This window comes from Odocoileus virginianus, chromosome 3, assembly GCF_023699985.2.
Source record: "Odocoileus virginianus isolate 20LAN1187 ecotype Illinois chromosome 3, Ovbor_1.2, whole genome shotgun sequence".
Lineage (NCBI taxonomy): Eukaryota > Metazoa > Chordata > Mammalia > Artiodactyla > Cervidae > Odocoileus > Odocoileus virginianus.
This window is the reverse complement of record NC_069676.1, coordinates 9443866-9459977: the sequence shown is the minus strand read 5'-3', so window position 1 is coordinate 9459977 and position 16112 is coordinate 9443866. Positions and strand designations below refer to the sequence as shown.

Sequence of the window (16112 nt, the reverse complement as noted above, 5' to 3'; positions counted from 1 at the left end):
CACTTAATGTTGTCGAGGCGACTGGAGTCAGGCTTGAGCACGGACGAGCTCCGGACCATCTTGTGCAGAGTCACCATGAGGAACACCAGGTTCACCTGGAGGCGGGCAAGGGGAGGGCTGGCCCGCAGTCCCTCTGCCTCTGAGCAGCAGCTCCTGACCACATCTCAGCTCCCATCCCCTGCTTCAGGGTCCCCTCTGCTGCTGTGTGTGCTCCGTGATGTCCAACTTTTTTGAGACCCCATGGACTATACCCCCCAGGCTCCTCTGTCCGTGGGATTTCCCAAGAAAGAATCCTGCAGTGGGTTGCCATTTCCTGCCCCACGGTGCCTGACAACTGGGGCAACTGTTAATGTGGCTCTCGGGACTGGGGGACAGGGCCCAGGGCCTGACACAGCGGGAGCTCACACCACCGCTCCTAGACAGACAGGCCTCAGTGCTGGAGCTTTACAGATGCAAGCTGCTCCTTTAGCCTCAGTTGGCTGCTCAGTTTTCAAGGGCTTGGGGAGAATGGGGGTCTGGGGGTCAGAGCTGGTCTGGATGAAGGACAGACTCAACGCTGGGGATACTGCCTTCCAACTCACCACAATGACAAAGGAGACGGGCCCAATGAAGCTCCAGATGAAGTAATTGTCCACTCGGAGCCAACAACTGTAAAGCAAGCAGAGCCGGGAAGGGACGGGTGGGGGTCGGGGGGGAGAAGTGAGATGGGGGGGGGCGGTGCGCCCTTCCCTCCCTCTGGCTCCCAGGGCCCAGGGACTCTAAAGGCTGGGGCCCCAGAGCTCAGGAGAAGGGAGGCTAGTGCCCTGAGGTTCCTGGCCCCAGGGAGGCTGCTGAGCAGGGAACCAGCGAGGAGGAGAGACTGGGTGGAGGGGGCACTCACGCCTTCTCGGTGCCGTAGCTGCGGTAGTCGATGGCGGCCGCGATGCCCACCACCAGGGCAGGGAAGCAGTACCCGCCCAGGTAGTAGTACTTGGTGCGGGAGTACTCGCTCTCAAACACCTCCACCAGCAGCAGGTAGAGGTGCACACCCTCTAGGCACAGCCAGGAGAAGGCAGCCAGGAAGAAGTAGTGCAGCAGGCCCGCGAAGATGGGGCAGGCGATCTGGGGGCAGGGGTGGGGAGGCAACAGAGGTGACGGGCTGCCCTGGCTGCTGACCGGCCAGTGAGCATCACCTCCCTGCCGCCCCTTCTGCTCCTGCCCCAGAGTCCCACCCACCTCATACTGAGTCTTGTCTATCCCAACGAGGAACAGCAGCTCTGCCAGGAAGAGGTTGATGCAGAGGTTCTTGTGGATGGTGTTCCGGTCGGTCTGCAGTCCCCGCAGGAAGCAGAAGGTGGAGATGCAGATGGCCAGGCAGACCAGGGAGATGACGATGCCCACCCAAGTGATGACCGACAGCAGCAGCTCATTGATGCGGCCCTGGTACTGGGGGAGGAGCAGGGTGCATGCTGAGCACCTCTGGCCTTGCACACACGGACCAGGCCGGGGGCCACGAGCTGCAGCCCACTGGGCCTTCTGCCAGCTACCTGGCCTTCTGCCCCACCCCGGTCAACTAGCCAGGCCCCCACCCCTCTACAGGTGGCATGCTCACTTCCCATTCTCTGGCAGGCTTGTGGCGAGATGACAAAGGTTGACACCAACTTGCTTCTCCAGCGGGCCTTGGGAGAAGGTGGAACTCAGACTAGGGAGAGCCAGACATGTGGCCTCCTGCCCAGGGCAAGACTCGGGCCCCCCATGCCCATGAAGGTGGCCTTCCCTGGCACCACCCAAGCAATGCTAAGAGGCCATGCAAGGCTGGGCCAGCAAGCAGGCCCGCCAGGAGGAGCGGGGCGCTGGCCAGCTTACGATCTCGCGGTGCGCCATGAGCACAGCAAAGTTGGTGAGGTGGCTGCAGGCACACGTGGTATGGGTCTTGTTGGACTCCACCAAGCGGCAGCCCTGGGTTGACCAGTAGCCCAGCATGGAGCGCTCTGAGTAGTTCCAGAAGGAGCAGTTAGCGTTGAAGTGGTTCTTGGCCTGTTGTGGGGTGGGGGCCGGGGGGGTCAGAGCTGGGAGTCCAGCCCTAGCCCTCACACCCCACCATGGGGACAAGCAGGAGAGACACGCCTGGGGCTTCCGGCTCCAGGTCAAGCCTGAGATCTCTGGGGACAGATGGCCCGAGCTGCTAAGGTGGGGGCCGGGGGGCTGCTTCTCCAGGGAAGGGTTGTAACTTGCTCTCGGGGTGAGCAAACACACTGTAGGGGGTATGGAGCTGTAGCCTGGGAAAGTGGAGGGTGCTGGGACACTCACGGAAGGATGGGGCATCTCAGCTCACCTCCAGGTGGGCCACAGTGAAGATGACAGGGTCCATGAGGAAGACTCGGCTGGACTCCTTGTTGATGGACGCCGCGATGACCTGCGAGTTCACCACCAGGGAGGCGCCCCCTGGGCCCCCCGAGCCTGCTTCGCCTGCCAGCTTCACCGTGGCGTTCTCGGTGGACAGGAAGAGGCCCAGGTTGTTGTAGAGAATGAAGACAACCTTGACCACTCCTAGGTAGGACAGGCCCAGCAGGTGTGCTGTCAGCTCCTGGCCGGTGCCGCCCTCCAGGTACACTGGCCGCTGGGACCTTTGAAGTCAGGCTGCCGCCCAGGCAAGCGGGGCTCTGGGAGCCCTTCCGCGGGACCGCTGCTCAGTTGCAGGCAGTTCCCAATGGCAAGGTAGTGGTCCAGGACACACCTCACCTACCTTTCACTTTCCGTGGGACCCTGAGCAAATCCCTAACCTCTCCGGGCCTTAATCTCAAATGGCACAACCTGCCCTAAGCTCTGAGGATCAACTGCTGTCACACAGGAGTGACCTCTCCAATCTGAGGTTCTGTGGGGCTTTGTGGGGTCCCCCTGAATCCCTCGAAATGTTACACTAGCTTGAATGAAGGACACCTCTGTGTGTTGCTATGGGCTCCAACCTCTTATCAGAGTCTTCAGCCTGATCAGAGTTAAGAACTTCCCCGTGAGAGGAGCTGGGGTGCCGGCTCAGGGTTCGGACACTGACCGTTGCGGCTGTTCTGCTTGATGGTGTTGGCAGACAGCTGGATTGAGTTCTCGCTCGGGTACTCCTGGGGGAACACCAGCTCCTGCACTTGGCCCTCAGTGTTCAGGACTGTGACCTCGAGGACTGTGGGGACAGGGGGTGGCAGGACACACAAGGTTGGGGTCTGTCCACAGTCCAAAGGCCCGAGCAAGGTTGAGGGCCAGGGTAGCCCAGGGGTGTCCAGGAGGAACAGGCACCCACCCCGTTCAAGTTCTGCACCCCAACTTGCCCCAGCGTGACAGCAGCACTCACCCACGTTCTGCTTGGCGGCCAGGAAGCGGGCCGGCTCCCTGACGTTGTCCGCCAGCAGGAAGGCACCCTCCTCCAGGACGTCCAGCAGCATGGTGGCTGTGTGCACCTGCTCGGTGGCGTTCATGTCCTTCCAGGACTCGAGGGCCTCTGGCCGCAGGAGGTTGTCCACCGTCTCCACCACAGCCTGCAAGTGTGGCGGGGCAACGCTGTGACTCCCCCTGTCCCTCAGTCCCTCCAGCTGGGTTCTGCACCCCCTTCTCCGAACCTCTATCCCCCGGTGCCACCTGGGGCCCGCCCCACTCATTCAGGAAGACAGAAGCCCCCAGGCCTCACCTTGATGTAGTCCTTGCAAGTTCTCTCCCGCTTGTGCATCTGGGGGAAAAGGGAGGTGGTGTGAAGGCTGGTCTCCCAGCCCCTCTCCTCGAACCCCGACACTCACATCTGGGCACCAGAGAGATTCCTCTTCTGTCTCTGCCACTGACCTGGGGCTAGCCCATGAGCAAGAGCCATTCCCAAGGGAGCCCCCACACCCCCAGGACCATCCAGGAAGGAGTCCCAGCCGGCCTGGGCTCTGTCCTGCCGTCTCCTCTCCTGGCTGTGGGTGGCTGCCCGGCTCTGCAGTGCCAGGCTGGGTGCCTCCCAAGTTCCCAGGGCGGTGCCCCCGCCCCACAGCCCCTGCCACCGGGCCCACCTTGTTATAGTTCTTGCCGGCCGACTCGCGCTCAATGGGCCGCAGTGCCTGCAGCTGGGCATCCAGAATGTCCAGCAGTTGCTCCATCAGCTTCACAGAGGAGGACACGTCACCCGCGTAGATGGAGCCCCGGGTGTGGCGGGCCAGCTCGCTGGCAATGTTGGCCGCGTTCTCCCCGCTCTTGATCTGCGGGAGGCAGGAGGGGGAGCCCCCGGCCTCGTCAGGGGGCTTCTCTCTCCACACAGCAGGCCTGCTCAGCCCCGCTCATCCCTCTCTGCGGCCCCTTCTCTCTGCCTGCCCTGGCCCGCCCCCTCTGTCTATTCCCTCTGGAGGCTAGGGGTGGACCCTGGCCTGTCTCCCCAGGAGTTCCACCACCCCTGCTGTGCCCGGGCACCCCGGGCCAGCAGGGTAAGCACGTGTGCCCGTCTGGGGGCGGGGTGGCTGCTGGTACCTTCTGGGCCACCTGGTTGACCCAGGGGGAGGTGCAGTTGCTGAGGTCAGGGCCCCGGGGATTCCAGAGCCCCAGGGCTGGTAGACACTGGAAGGAGGCAATTCCTGTAGGGACAGACACACAGGAACAGAGGAGGGAGCCACGGGGAGGGAGAGGAAGACGGCCAGAGCAGGGAGAAAGGAGATGGCAGAGAGACGGGGGCGAGCAGGTGAGGGGAGAGGCGAGGGGACACGGAAGACCGGACATGAAACAGGCCAGACAGTCAAAGAGAGGTGTCACTCTGAGGTGACATGAGCAACCCACTTCCCCTAAACCCGCCCTCTCGGCTCCTCTTCCAGCTTGGCCTACCACAGAGCTGGAGCCTTCCGGTCAAGCCTACCTTGGAAGCCCCACCATGCCTCCCGCAAAGTCTCTCTGACCCTTCGCTCGGATCCCTGGAGCCTGGTCCCGGCCCTGCCTTCTCTGGTGCATCAGCTGCTGTGTCCTGCCCCCAGCCCCTCCTGGGCCTGTGTCCCTTTCGGTCTGAGGCCAGGACTCAGGTTACCTCCCAGGGGCTCCCTGCAAGGTCCATCCAGGGCTTTGCATGGCACCTGCTTAGACTTGCAGGAGGGAACGGGTGGGGCAGGGGGCACTAACTGAGCTGTGACTGTGCCCTGGGGACACAGCTGCAGACATGAAGCACGACCCCTGCATACGGCCCACCCTGGCAAGGAAGGTAGATGGGTAAGTGCATCCAAGATGAGTTAGGGGCATGTCCCCTGTCCCCTCCCTGGCCAGGCTAGCAGTGGTCATTCCCCAAGCCAGCTGCAGCAGAGGTCACCTGGGCTCGGCACTCACCTCGAGTCCCCTTGGGGCAGGGCCTCTCCACCAGCATGCCCTGCTGGGTGGCCGGCCACTGGACCCGCCGCACCTCTCGAGGTTCACAGAAGAGCTCTGGGGACACGTGCAGATTGGGGGCGGGGGGCCGCCGGGTGCTGGGGGCCGGGGCGGTGGCTGGAGGTAGGTCAGGTCCCAGCTGGTTGATGGCACCCACAGGGTGTGTGGTGAGGGGTGCCCGGCGGAGTGGGGTGGTGGCTGCGGGCGAGGCCGTGCTGGTCAGGGGTGTGGGCCGGGCTGTGGTGGTTGTGCTGAGGGGTGGGGAAGTGGCTGGGCCTGGAAGGGAGAGGGGATACGAGATAGGGTTACCCCCAGGGTTGATCTCCCAACTAGGTTTGGAGATCTCCCCTAGCCCCTCTCTGCCCAGAGGTCCCGCATACCCCTGGGACTATAAAGCATCAGAAGGTGGCAGAAACCCACTCATTTGTACTCTGAGATCTGAGAGCAACGGCAGAGGACAAGCCAGGAAGGTGTTGAAGGCTCCCATCCTCATGCTCCTCTTACTCTGGGCTCTGACCTGGCCACGTCCCTTCCCTCTGGGGACCTCAACTCCCCCCTTTTGATTTGTGGGGACTCTTCTGGAGCTGTGGGGCTGCGCAGAGCTGGTTCAGGGTAGCCGAAGGGTTAGAATGAGACTGCGGAGGGGTCCCCAACCCTAGTCAATATCAGCAGTTCAGCTTTGCTGTTTTACTGGTAGTCCCACCCAAGACTGGGGTTGAAAGGGCCCCAGGGCTCAAAATGCCCTTAGGAGACTCAGTGCAGCTTGGCTTTTAGCCAAGCCCAGAATCTCTAGCTTCTCAAATAAGCAAGCTAGCTAATCTCACATCCACCGAGTGCTTGTGTATGTGAAAGTCGCTCAGTTGTGTCCAACTTTTTGAGACCTCCACAGACTGTAGCCTGCCAGCCTCCTTTGTCCGTGGAATTCTCCAGGCCAGGATATTGGAGTGGGTAGCCATTCCCTTCTCCAGGGGGCCTTCCTGACCCGGGGATGGAACCCAGGTCTCCCACACTGCAGGCGGATTTTTTACCATCTGAGCCACCGGGGAAGCCCACCCAGCGCTTGGGTTTCCTCGTCTGTAAATGAGGCAACAGTAAGCCCTGGCTCTCAGACTGCAGGATCAGAGGACCAACTGCAAAGTGCTGAAAACAGCCGGTCACGTTGCCACGCCTGTGACCTCCAGGGTTCCCCTGAACGCACCTCCAGGTCCTCTAGGAGCTCAGGGTGCACCCCCTCCGCTGTGAGACCCAGGGGCAGCGGGTATTGGGGCATGAACTCGAGCTGTTCTCACCCGCACTAGGGTCGGGTGGCCCGAACTCCAGGCTGTAGCGCACCACAAAGTAGTTGTTCCAGACATACAGCTGGTTGTCGCGAGGGTTATAGTCGACAGAGGAGACGAACTGGTAGGGGTTGGGAAAGGCCAGGCTCACGGGCTCCTCACGGTTGGCGTTGGTGTTGAAGGCGTAGTCCACGCGGTTGCCGGCCGCCTCGCTGTCGTCGTCCACGTACACCGAGCGCAGCACGTACAGGACGCCACACACCATGAAGGCGTTGGACGCGGAGCGCTTGTCGTAGCCCGTTTCCCACGTGCCCTCGAAGCGCAGCGTGTAGGGGTTGAGCTGGCTCACCACCAGCCGCCCGTTGTTGCCCTCAGTGGCGTAGATGACCCACAGCCCGTTCTCGTCCACCGCCAGGTCAATGTCGGTCTTGCCCCCCCAGCGGTAGGGCGAGGTGTCGTGGTAATTGGCCGTGTTGATGACCGTCTCCCCGCTCTTGATGCGCGTGCGCAGGTCGTACTTGACGATGTTGCGCGTGCGCTCCTTGTTGTAGAAGACGGCGCCGTCGTAGACCACGAAGCCCGTGCCGTCTACGCGGTTGGGCAGGCGATAGGTGGTGGTGTGGCGTGCCGCCACGTAGTCCTCCCACGAGGCGTACTCGGTCAGCGTGTCCGTGCGGTAAGGGATCCACGGCATGACATAGATGCGGTCACCCGCCTGCAGTGGGTCCTTGCACCATGCGCCAGACTGGTGCTCCGACTCGTGGGTTGAGGTGGGCTCCAGAACCTTCTGCAGGGTCCCTGGGCACACGAAGACTGGGTCGGGCGGGAAGGGGCAGGGAGGACACGGGGAGAGGAGCAGGGGGGAGCGGGGGGTGGCGAGGGAAGGGGAGAGAGAGAGGCGAGTTGGTCACGCGGCCAGCGGGGGGAGCCAGGCTGTCCCCTCCTGCTGCTGCAGTCACGGTTGCTTGGTAGGGCTGGTGATGGGAAGGGGGTTTCTGGGCTGGGACCCCTGCCCCGCCCAGCTGCCCCTCTCCCTGGAGATGTCAACCCTGGAGGCCATTAAGAGCAGGGTTAGTGGGGGTTGGGGGGTAGGAAGTGCCCCTCTTTCCTTCCCTGGCTGCTAGAGACCCCACAGGCTGGGGATACGGGGTTTGGCAAGAGCCATCCCAGAGTCAGTCTCTTGTGCCTTTAGTGGGGGATGGAGAGATTTCCTCATTGCAGCCACTGGCAGCTTTGAGGTTCCAGGGACTCAGGGCCCTGTCCCTTTGCCATCATTTGCACTCCTATGGAAGAGCTAGGGTCAAGGGTCCCATCTTTCACCAACCACACCAGGACACAGATATATATATATATATATTTTTTTTTTTTTTTTTCCTTTTTTTTAAAAACTCCATTTTCTTCCTCCTGCAAAAACTGCAAGGTAGAGTGATGTTTCCGTACCCACTGTGGGTGGGTGTCAGGAGCGCACTCCTATTCCAGGGTGAGAGAGGCACCCAAGGTTCCTGACGCAGCCTGTGACAACCCCCGACCCAGCACCCAGGAAATCAGGGGCTGAGGAAGGGTTTTCGTTAAAGTCCAGCCCCTCCTGAGGGGTGCCCCGCCCTGCCCCCAGCCGGCAGGGTCTCTCTTGGGGTTTATTGAGCAGCAGACACTGATACTGGTGCACAGGGGTGGTGGGACAAGGGCAGAGAGGGAGGGGACTCCCGGGAGAGTTGGGGAGGGGGGAGGAGAGCTGTGTGGAGGGAAGAGAGACAAGTGGTGGTGTGGGGGCGCTCGGCGAGGTCCTGGCTCCAAGGGAGGCACGCCGGAGAGCACCTGGGAAGAAAGAGTTAGCGCTGGCGAGGAGAGAGGGGGTGAGCAGAGAATTCACTCCAAGGCCCAGGCCCGACTGAGGGTCCCTTGGGGGGGCAGTCCCAGGTCCAGCTCAGAGGGGGCCAGGGAGGGAACCAGGTGCTAGGATAAAGACCCAGCCCGCCCCCAACAGGCCCCCCACCTCCCCTTCCCGGACCCGATTTACCTGCAACCATCCCCGGCTCGGGAGGAGGGACCAAGGCAGCGCTGATGTCAGAAAGGTGGGGGGCCCCCGCCCCACCCCCCCATTCCCTGAAAAGGAGGAAAACCTCAACTGCATCTCGTTGGCCACCAACGGCCTGCCCACCCTTGCCCAGTCACGACCCAGCGCCACCTACTCCTGGGCTCCCCTTACTGACCCGGTGGGAGTCTGGACTGGCACAGTGTGGCCAGGCTCCCTTCCTTCTCCTCCCATAGTGGTAAGGCCCCTCCAACCAGGATGGCTGGGGGCCTCCCTCTCGGCTCCCTACTAGCAGAACCCGAGGACCGGCCAGGGTGAGAGTTTGTAGTGAATTCTCTGCTCCTGCTTGGCCTGTCACCAAAGCAGCCGGCCCGAGGGGACAAGAGAGGGCTGGGACTTGGTGCTGGCTTGGGGAGGGGAGTGGCCCCAGTGGTTAGAGGCACTTGACCAGGAACCATTCCTCATTTCCCCAATTCCAGCCTCATCCTTCAGCAGGCTTAGGTAGGTGGCTGGGGATTCTGGCCCTCCCTCCACAGTATCAGGGACATTTTGATCCAGGGGTCTTGGGTCACAAAGCAGCCAGGCGCATGCCCTGCTTTAGAGGGGGAGGGAAGCCTGGGGCTCCAGCGCTGTGTTCCCAGTGCCCTGAGGGGTTAGCCTGCACCTTCTGTCCAGCCCACTGGCCTCTGCCCTTTTCTCCTGGGCCTGGGTCTTCCCTCTCCCCAAGCCGGGCCCCCCAGCCAGCTCTGTGATGTCTGAGCAGATGTGTTTGTGTGTGGGGGGTGAGTGGGAGTGGGCAGTGGGAGGTCTCAGAGCCCAGCCTGGTGGGCAGGGCATGGAGAAGGAAAACGTGGTTAGAGGTTACCCTGGGGGGAGGGGGAGAAGATGAGGAAGGGCCTGCTTGGGGCCTTTGCCAGCAAGGAGCCTGACCCAGCACCAAGCTCCCAAAGCCTTCTCTGCCCTCCAGCCTCCTCCCACCCATCCCTTGAAGAGAAAAGATCCCAGGCTGCGTGTCCGACCACCACCGGGCCTGCAAGAAGAGTGTCTGGTGCTGGGCGGAAAGACTCCAGGAAAGAGAGAGGGAGAGAGTGGTGGGGTGCAGTGAGGGGCAGGGCGGTGGGCTGGTGGCCCAGGCCTCTATGAGATGGGGGAAGGGACAAGGGGGAGGGGAGCAGCTCGGAGGGACCCCGCCCTGCCTCCCTCAAAGGGGACGCTCCACTGACCACCGTAATTTCAAGGCCAACGTGATCCTGAAAGGTCATCTCTCCCCTCCCCGCCTCAGAGCTGTCCATTTCCCATGACTTTCAGGGGAGGCAGTGACCCTCCCCGACAGCCAAGCCTGGCCCAGCCACCCTCCCTGCCCGCTGTGGAGTCCTCTCCTCCACTGCTGAAGGAAGAAATTACGGTGCTCACGGAAGCCCCCAGGCCCAGCCTGTGCCTCCCCCGCCCCCCTCTCTCTGGTCCTCTAACCACAACAGCCCAGAAGAAACCCTGACTGCAGCTTCGCAAGTATTTCAGAACCAAAGGGAAAAAAAAAACAAAACAACGCTCCCCCGCCCCTCGCTCCCCCAACCGTGAGGCCCGCCCCCCCCACCCACTCGGCCCCCCAGTGATCTGGCAGGTGCCCTCCCCGGGCTGGGGGCAACTCACACCCCTCTCCCCAGGGGCTGCCCCCCACCACCCCCCACTGGTGGAGGATGGGGGTGGGGGTGGGGAAAACTGGTGCTCCGTGCTCCGAAACAGCTCTGGGCCTTGGAAACGCCAAACCAGAAGGAACTTAAACCACCAGGAGCCAGAGAGGGAAAGAGAGAGAGAGAGAGAGAAAGAGAGAGAGGAGGAGGAGAAGGAGGAGGTAATCTGCTCCCCAAAAGGAAAACAAAGGTGTCCCCTCCCTCCCGCCTCCCCTGAACCAGACACAAAAGTTGGGGCAGGAAGAAAAAAGAAGACAGACGGCTCCCCCGGTGCCCTCTGCCCCCAGTCGGGAGCCAGGGAAGAGGGTCCCTCCCTCCCCACCCACCCTGGATGCTTATAGACTTCTCCTGAAGGAGGCAAAAGAAGTATGAGAGAAGGTCAGGTTCCCCCCACCCCTGCAAGGGCCAGGGACTAGAAGGGAGGGACAGGGAGAGAGAGACAGAGTGAGAGGAGAGAGAGAGACAGGCAGAGAGAGCAGAAGGTCCTGCCCGAGCTCAGAGAAGCTCCCTTGGGTGTCTGGAGGGTGGGGTTGCCCAGTCGCACCAGGGCTGGCCCCACCAGGGGGGGGGACACCGGGGTTGGGGGGGAGCGACTGGACCAAGTTGGGGGGTGGGGGGGTAGAAGAAGGGGCTGGAGGGGAGGGCAGGTCACATAAGTGTGGTACAGGTAAAACAAAGTCTGAGTTAGGGGTTAGCATTGGTAACAGTGCGTTTACCTTTCTGCTCCACTTCTACTTTAAGCATCGGAAGAGAGAGAGAAAACAAATTGAAAAAAAAAATGTGCAAGAAAAAAAGAGAAAAAAAAAAAGATTAAATTGCTTTCGTTTCTTTTCTGGCAACACGCCCCCTTTTCCTTTCTTTTCCTCACTCCTGGTTCCCCAACCCCGAAGGTAGCGTCAGCCCCCGCCCCCACGTCCTTTCCTCCTAGGAGGATGTCGGGGAGACAGTCACAGGGAGGAGGGAGACACACGGGAGGGCAGAGACCAAGAGAGACATGGGGTGGGGTGGGGAGAGGGGGTATACAGGTAGGCAGACGGACAGAGCCCTCAGACCGGAAGGGGCACCCTCAGTGCAGCAAGGCTGGGGAGGGGGAGCCCCAGCTGGGAGGCAGCTCCCCTGGGGGGGGCACCAGGAAGGGATGGTGGGGGGGTGGAGGATCCCCTTGGTCCCCTCCAGCCCTGCCTGCTGCCCTCCTGCTAGAACCGGGGGCCCAGGAGGGCATTCAGTGCCTCCCTCAGCCTGGGAGCACCACAGAGAAAACACGCAGAACGCCCTCCCCTTCTGTGCTGGCCTTAAAAAGAGTCCAGCTGAGTTTCCCCAAAACCCTCGGAACCCCACCCCCACCCCGGAAGCCAACACAGAGAGAGGGTGGCAGCGTCGGACACAGAATGATGGAGAGGCAGATGGGCGGAGCCCTGGGGGCCTCCAAGAGCCCCGTGGGGGAGACGAGGCAGAGAGGGAAGAGGCTGGGGTGGGGGGGACATCACAGACGGGGCAGGACAGCAGGTGGGGGCACAGACACGCTCCCCCGCTCCCCCGGGGGCAAGCCCGAGGCTCAGTTTCTCTGCCCAGCTCCCCCCTGGGGGCCCAGGAGCTGGGAGCTCCCCAGCCCGCGGCTGGGATGGGCAGGCGGGCAGCACCTGGGGAGGAAGGGGGCACGGGTTAGACTGTGCTCAGCTGCAAAGCAAATCCAGCGTTAGTCGGGCCTGTCAGGTTCGTGTGCCAGGGGAGGGGGTGCCCCACACACCCGCGGCTCCCACCCCGACCAGCACTGGGGTCACCCCAGCCTCTGAAGCCCATGGCAAGAGGGGCTGCCCAGGCTGTGCCCCCTCCAGGCTTTGGGCCCCCCCGGCCCCTTAGGAACCTCTGACCAGGGCCTCACTCTCCTGCCACCTGTCTGTCGGGAGGGGCAGTGTCTGACTCCCTTCCCAGCGCCTCTCCCAGGGCCTGGTACACAGGAGGTGCTCAGAGAAAGAAAGGTCTGGGGATGACTGAGTGCCAGGCCTCCCTGTTCGGGGGCCTGGCTTCCATCACCCTTGGAATGCCAGCCCTCTTCTGGGACCAGGAGTTAGCCCAGCCCCCCAGATACATCCTCCGTATCAGTGACTGTGAGTGTGAGTGTGAGAGAGTGTGAGTGCACGCGCACCCAAGCGTGTGTGCCTCTGCCTCTCCCAGGGCTCAAGGCAGCTCTCTCCCATCAGACTGGGGGCTGCCCGTTCCCTGAGCCCTCCGGTCTCTATGGGTCATGCCCTCCCACCCACACTGAGAGGTTCAGCTCCAGGAAGCCTCTACACCTCTTCCCTGCTTCTTTACCTGCATGGTATCCACTCATTTGGTTTTTGTTTTTTTTTTCCCACTTGCTTTTGGACGCCACTTGGACCAGGAGATTTTTTCCCCCTGCTTTTTATCTTGCTGGTCTCAAGAGAAACTGGGTTTGTCATCTGGTGTTAGTTTTATTTTTGATTACCTATAGCAATAATAATTGGTAAAAGTCATGGTGAGTGGTCAGAAGAAAAGCAACAACTACTAAGTGCTCAGCACTTATTAGGTGACAGGAACCGTGCTAAGCACCCCTCTGGCAGCATTTCAACAATCTTGTCTATAGATGAGGAAACAGGTTTAATGAAGTGAAGCAACACGACTGACAAAATGGGTGCAGTTTCCTTCACATCTACGGCTGGGGGTGCACAAAGAGCTTTTACCCATGTTCTCCACAGTCCTGGCAGCATCTCAGAGGTGTTTGATCCCCTCCCATCATCACAGAGGAAGGTATAGGCTCAACTGGATTGAAAGGGCACACAAACCATTACTGAGCACATCCTGAACCAGGCTTGGGTCTGGGCGCTGGGGAGGGGGTTGAAGATGAGGTCTCTGCCCTGTGGGGGGAGTTTACATCCAGCACTTTGCCACCACAAGTGGGCTCTGTGGCGGGCCCTGGGCTGGGCGCCTTGCACACATGACCTCCTGGACTCTCGCTTCCTTCTGCAGCAGCCCAGAGAAATGTAAGTCTTTTGCTCCAGTTTCCGAGCCAGAAAACCCAAGGGCTGTGGCTGAACCTCGAACCCAGTCTAGATTTTTCCACTGTGCTGTGCTCCCCAACTCTTGTCCCCCTTCCCCTGCTGGCCCAGCCCACAGGGGGTGGGCAGTGTCCCCAGTGCTGTGGGGAGGCTTCAAGGATCAGATGGGCGTCCCCCTCAGGCGATGACTGGAGGCCTCCGTTGCTGAAAGGAAAGGGTAAGGAGTAAAAGAAGAAAGCTATGGAAGCACATGAGGCTCCTATCTCCCCCAGCACGTCTGTGTCACCTGCGAGGAGAAATCAAAGGTTGGGGGTTGGGGGGAAGGCTGGGGTGGGAGGGGAGAGGAGGGAGAGTCACAGGGCCTCCTGCTCCCCCGCCCCTGCCCCCCACACTCAAGACACCCTGGCGGCCCTGCCTCCTCCCCCCTCTGCCCAGAGGGCCCTACCTCCAGGTTGACTACGTGAAGCTGGGGGTGGAGAGGAGGGAATGGATGATGGGGAAGGGGGGGGAAGCATGAGGGCTGGAAAGAAGGGCCATGTTAAGGGGGGGGTGCTGAGGAGGAGAGACCCTGTCCATGGTTTGCTTCCTTTGGTCGGGTGCAAGAATGGCAGGCCCCTGGCTCCCCAGATCACCTTCCTCAGGATGCTTGGGTGCCACCCTCAGTCCAACATGGCAGCACTTCCTGTGCAGACAGGAAGTACTAGCATGCTAATAAGCAAACCAACCAAGAGTTAGGAATTTGTGGAAGACGTCCCTAGCCCTTCACATGAGAACTGTTGCCAGGCCTCAGAGGGTGACCTGCCTCTCTATGGGTATAATGTCCAGCTTCCAGGATTGGGAAGGGGCAGGAGTGGGGGCCTGTGAGGAGTGAGAAGGATGAGAGAAAAGAGAGGGAGCCGAGAGGAAGTGGGGTTAGAGGGAAGAGCATGTGTGTAAAAGGTGGTCAGGAAGGGAAGGGATGTGGGAAGAGCGGGGGAAGAGGAATTAGACGGCAGTGAGCTCAAGGCCCGGGGAGAGGAGAGACAAGTGTGCCTTGAAGTGTATAAATAAGCCAAGGGCAGGTGAAGAAGCAGGGTGAGCAGACCAGAGTAAAAAGAGTTGGAGAAGGTGTCCAGTGGATGGGGACAGAGTCAAGGGTGGGGGTGGGGTGGGGCAGACAGCAGTGTGGACAAGGGTGTCTGTGAGGGAGGGAGCAGGTCCAGCCATCCCTTGTGTTCCTGGCCCCAAATGGGCCTTGTGTGTGTGTGTGTGTGTGTGTGTGTGTCAAGGTGTCTCCTCCTCACTTGCTTCTGGGAGAGGGAAGGGCCCGTGTCGCATGAGGAACAAGATGACTCACTGTAGGGGACACAGTCGTACTGCACCTCCAGGTACTTGTAGGTCCCGGGGCAGGGGTCCGGAAAGGCGTCGGAGCCAGCGACCACCACACACTGGGTGCGGTTGTTACACCTGTGGAGAAGAGATGGGGGGGTTGGGAAAAGACGAGCCTGGAACTGGGCAGGGGAGGCCCAGGGTCAGGAGAGGAATGGACATCTCCACATTGGGAAGGAACCATGGAGACCATGCCAAGGGCCTTATGTGGGTGTTGTTTTCCGTTTCCTGTCTGCTCTCTCCTTCCAGATAGGATTCTTCTATTTTCAGGCCTGGCACAGCAGGAAGCTCAGGGCTATGCCAGAGGGGTCACTCCATAAGCTGTTTTTCGTCACCCTTCATCACTTTCATCCTGAGTGTCACCTGTGCCATTATGTCTTTTTTTCCCCCATAAATTGACCATAAAACTTGTTGTTTGTTCAATAAGATGTGAAGCCATACATATAAGGTGGTTATCTTTGTGAACATGCTACTGATGGAATGCTCAGTGTTTGCCGCCTCATACCACGTCTTGATATGTCCCACTTTTGGACAGAGCTGCCATGAGGCTCTGCGGCCAGAGAGGGGCAGAGTTGTCCCTTCATGCTGAAACCATCCTCGGTTCCCCATGCGGAACTCCCCCAAGTCCCTGTCAACTTCTCAGGAGTCTGGCTACCATGTAATGGGAAGTCTACTTAGCAACAACAAAAAGATGTTTCTTCTCTGCTGTCTATACCCACGGTCAAGGTCTCCATTTCCTGGAGCAGGCCGAGTCTTGGCTGGGCAGGACAGCAACTTGACTGTGGGTGTGTAAGAAGTGGTTTGGTGCGGGGGCTTCCTGACAGGTATGGGGCAGAGGGGGCTCCTGTGTCTTCACTTCAGTCCTGCTCCTAACCAATGAGTGCTTAACTCATGAGCATCTCCTCATACCCCCACCCCTCAACTCCTTTGTTCAAAAATATAACACTGATGGGAGGTTCAAGAGGGAGGGGACATATGTATACTTATGGCTGATGCATGTTGATGTATGGCAGAAACCAACACAATATTGTAAAGCAATTATCCTTCAATTAAAAATAAATAAATTAAAAAATATATATAACACTGAGCTCAGATGGTTAAACAGAGACTTCGTTACCTATGAACCAAAGAACTAGTTCTATTCCCCAAAGAACTGAAAGCAGGTGCATTCATCTACTGCAACCCTGAAGGTATATTTGTATACAAATGCTTGTATGTGAATGTTCACAGCAGCATCATTCACACAATCACCAAAAGGTAGAGACAACCCACTGACGAATGAGTGGATAAACGGAACACAGCTTATCCACACAATGGAGTATTATTCAGCCATAAAAAAGGAAGGAAGCTCTAATACTACACCATGGATGAGCCTTGAAAACATCAC

General features: G+C 60.0%; 1 protein-coding gene across 6 annotated transcripts in view; it reads right to left on the bottom strand.

Moving 5' to 3' along the window:
* Positions 1–16112, bottom strand: part of ADGRL1 (adhesion G protein-coupled receptor L1) — a 50368-nt gene that overhangs the window by 7108 nt on the left and 27148 nt on the right. For 2 of the 6 annotated variants that reach the window (XM_070463018.1, XM_070463021.1), the window contains exons 4-18: positions 14694–14803; positions 11057–11071; positions 6630–7430; positions 5302–5616; positions 4465–4568; positions 4014–4199; positions 3656–3694; positions 3323–3506; positions 3032–3154; positions 2315–2529; positions 1846–2016; positions 1216–1425; positions 881–1101; positions 582–648; positions 4–95 (exon numbers count right to left, since the gene is read on the bottom strand). In XM_070463018.1, the coding sequence (XP_070319119.1) occupies positions 4–95; positions 582–648; positions 881–1101; positions 1216–1425; positions 1846–2016; positions 2315–2529; positions 3032–3154; positions 3323–3506; positions 3656–3694; positions 4014–4199; positions 4465–4568; positions 5302–5616; positions 6630–7430; positions 11057–11071; positions 14694–14803 (2853 nt within the window). Of the gene's footprint in view, positions 1–3; positions 96–581; positions 649–880; positions 1102–1215; positions 1426–1845; positions 2017–2314; positions 2530–3031; positions 3155–3322; positions 3507–3655; positions 3695–4013; positions 4200–4464; positions 4569–5301; positions 5617–6629; positions 7431–8634; positions 10076–11056; positions 11075–14693; positions 14804–16112 lie in introns of those variants that run through there. The other 4 variants (XM_070463020.1, XM_070463027.1, XM_070463025.1 and 1 more) reach the window with 3 other exon arrangements.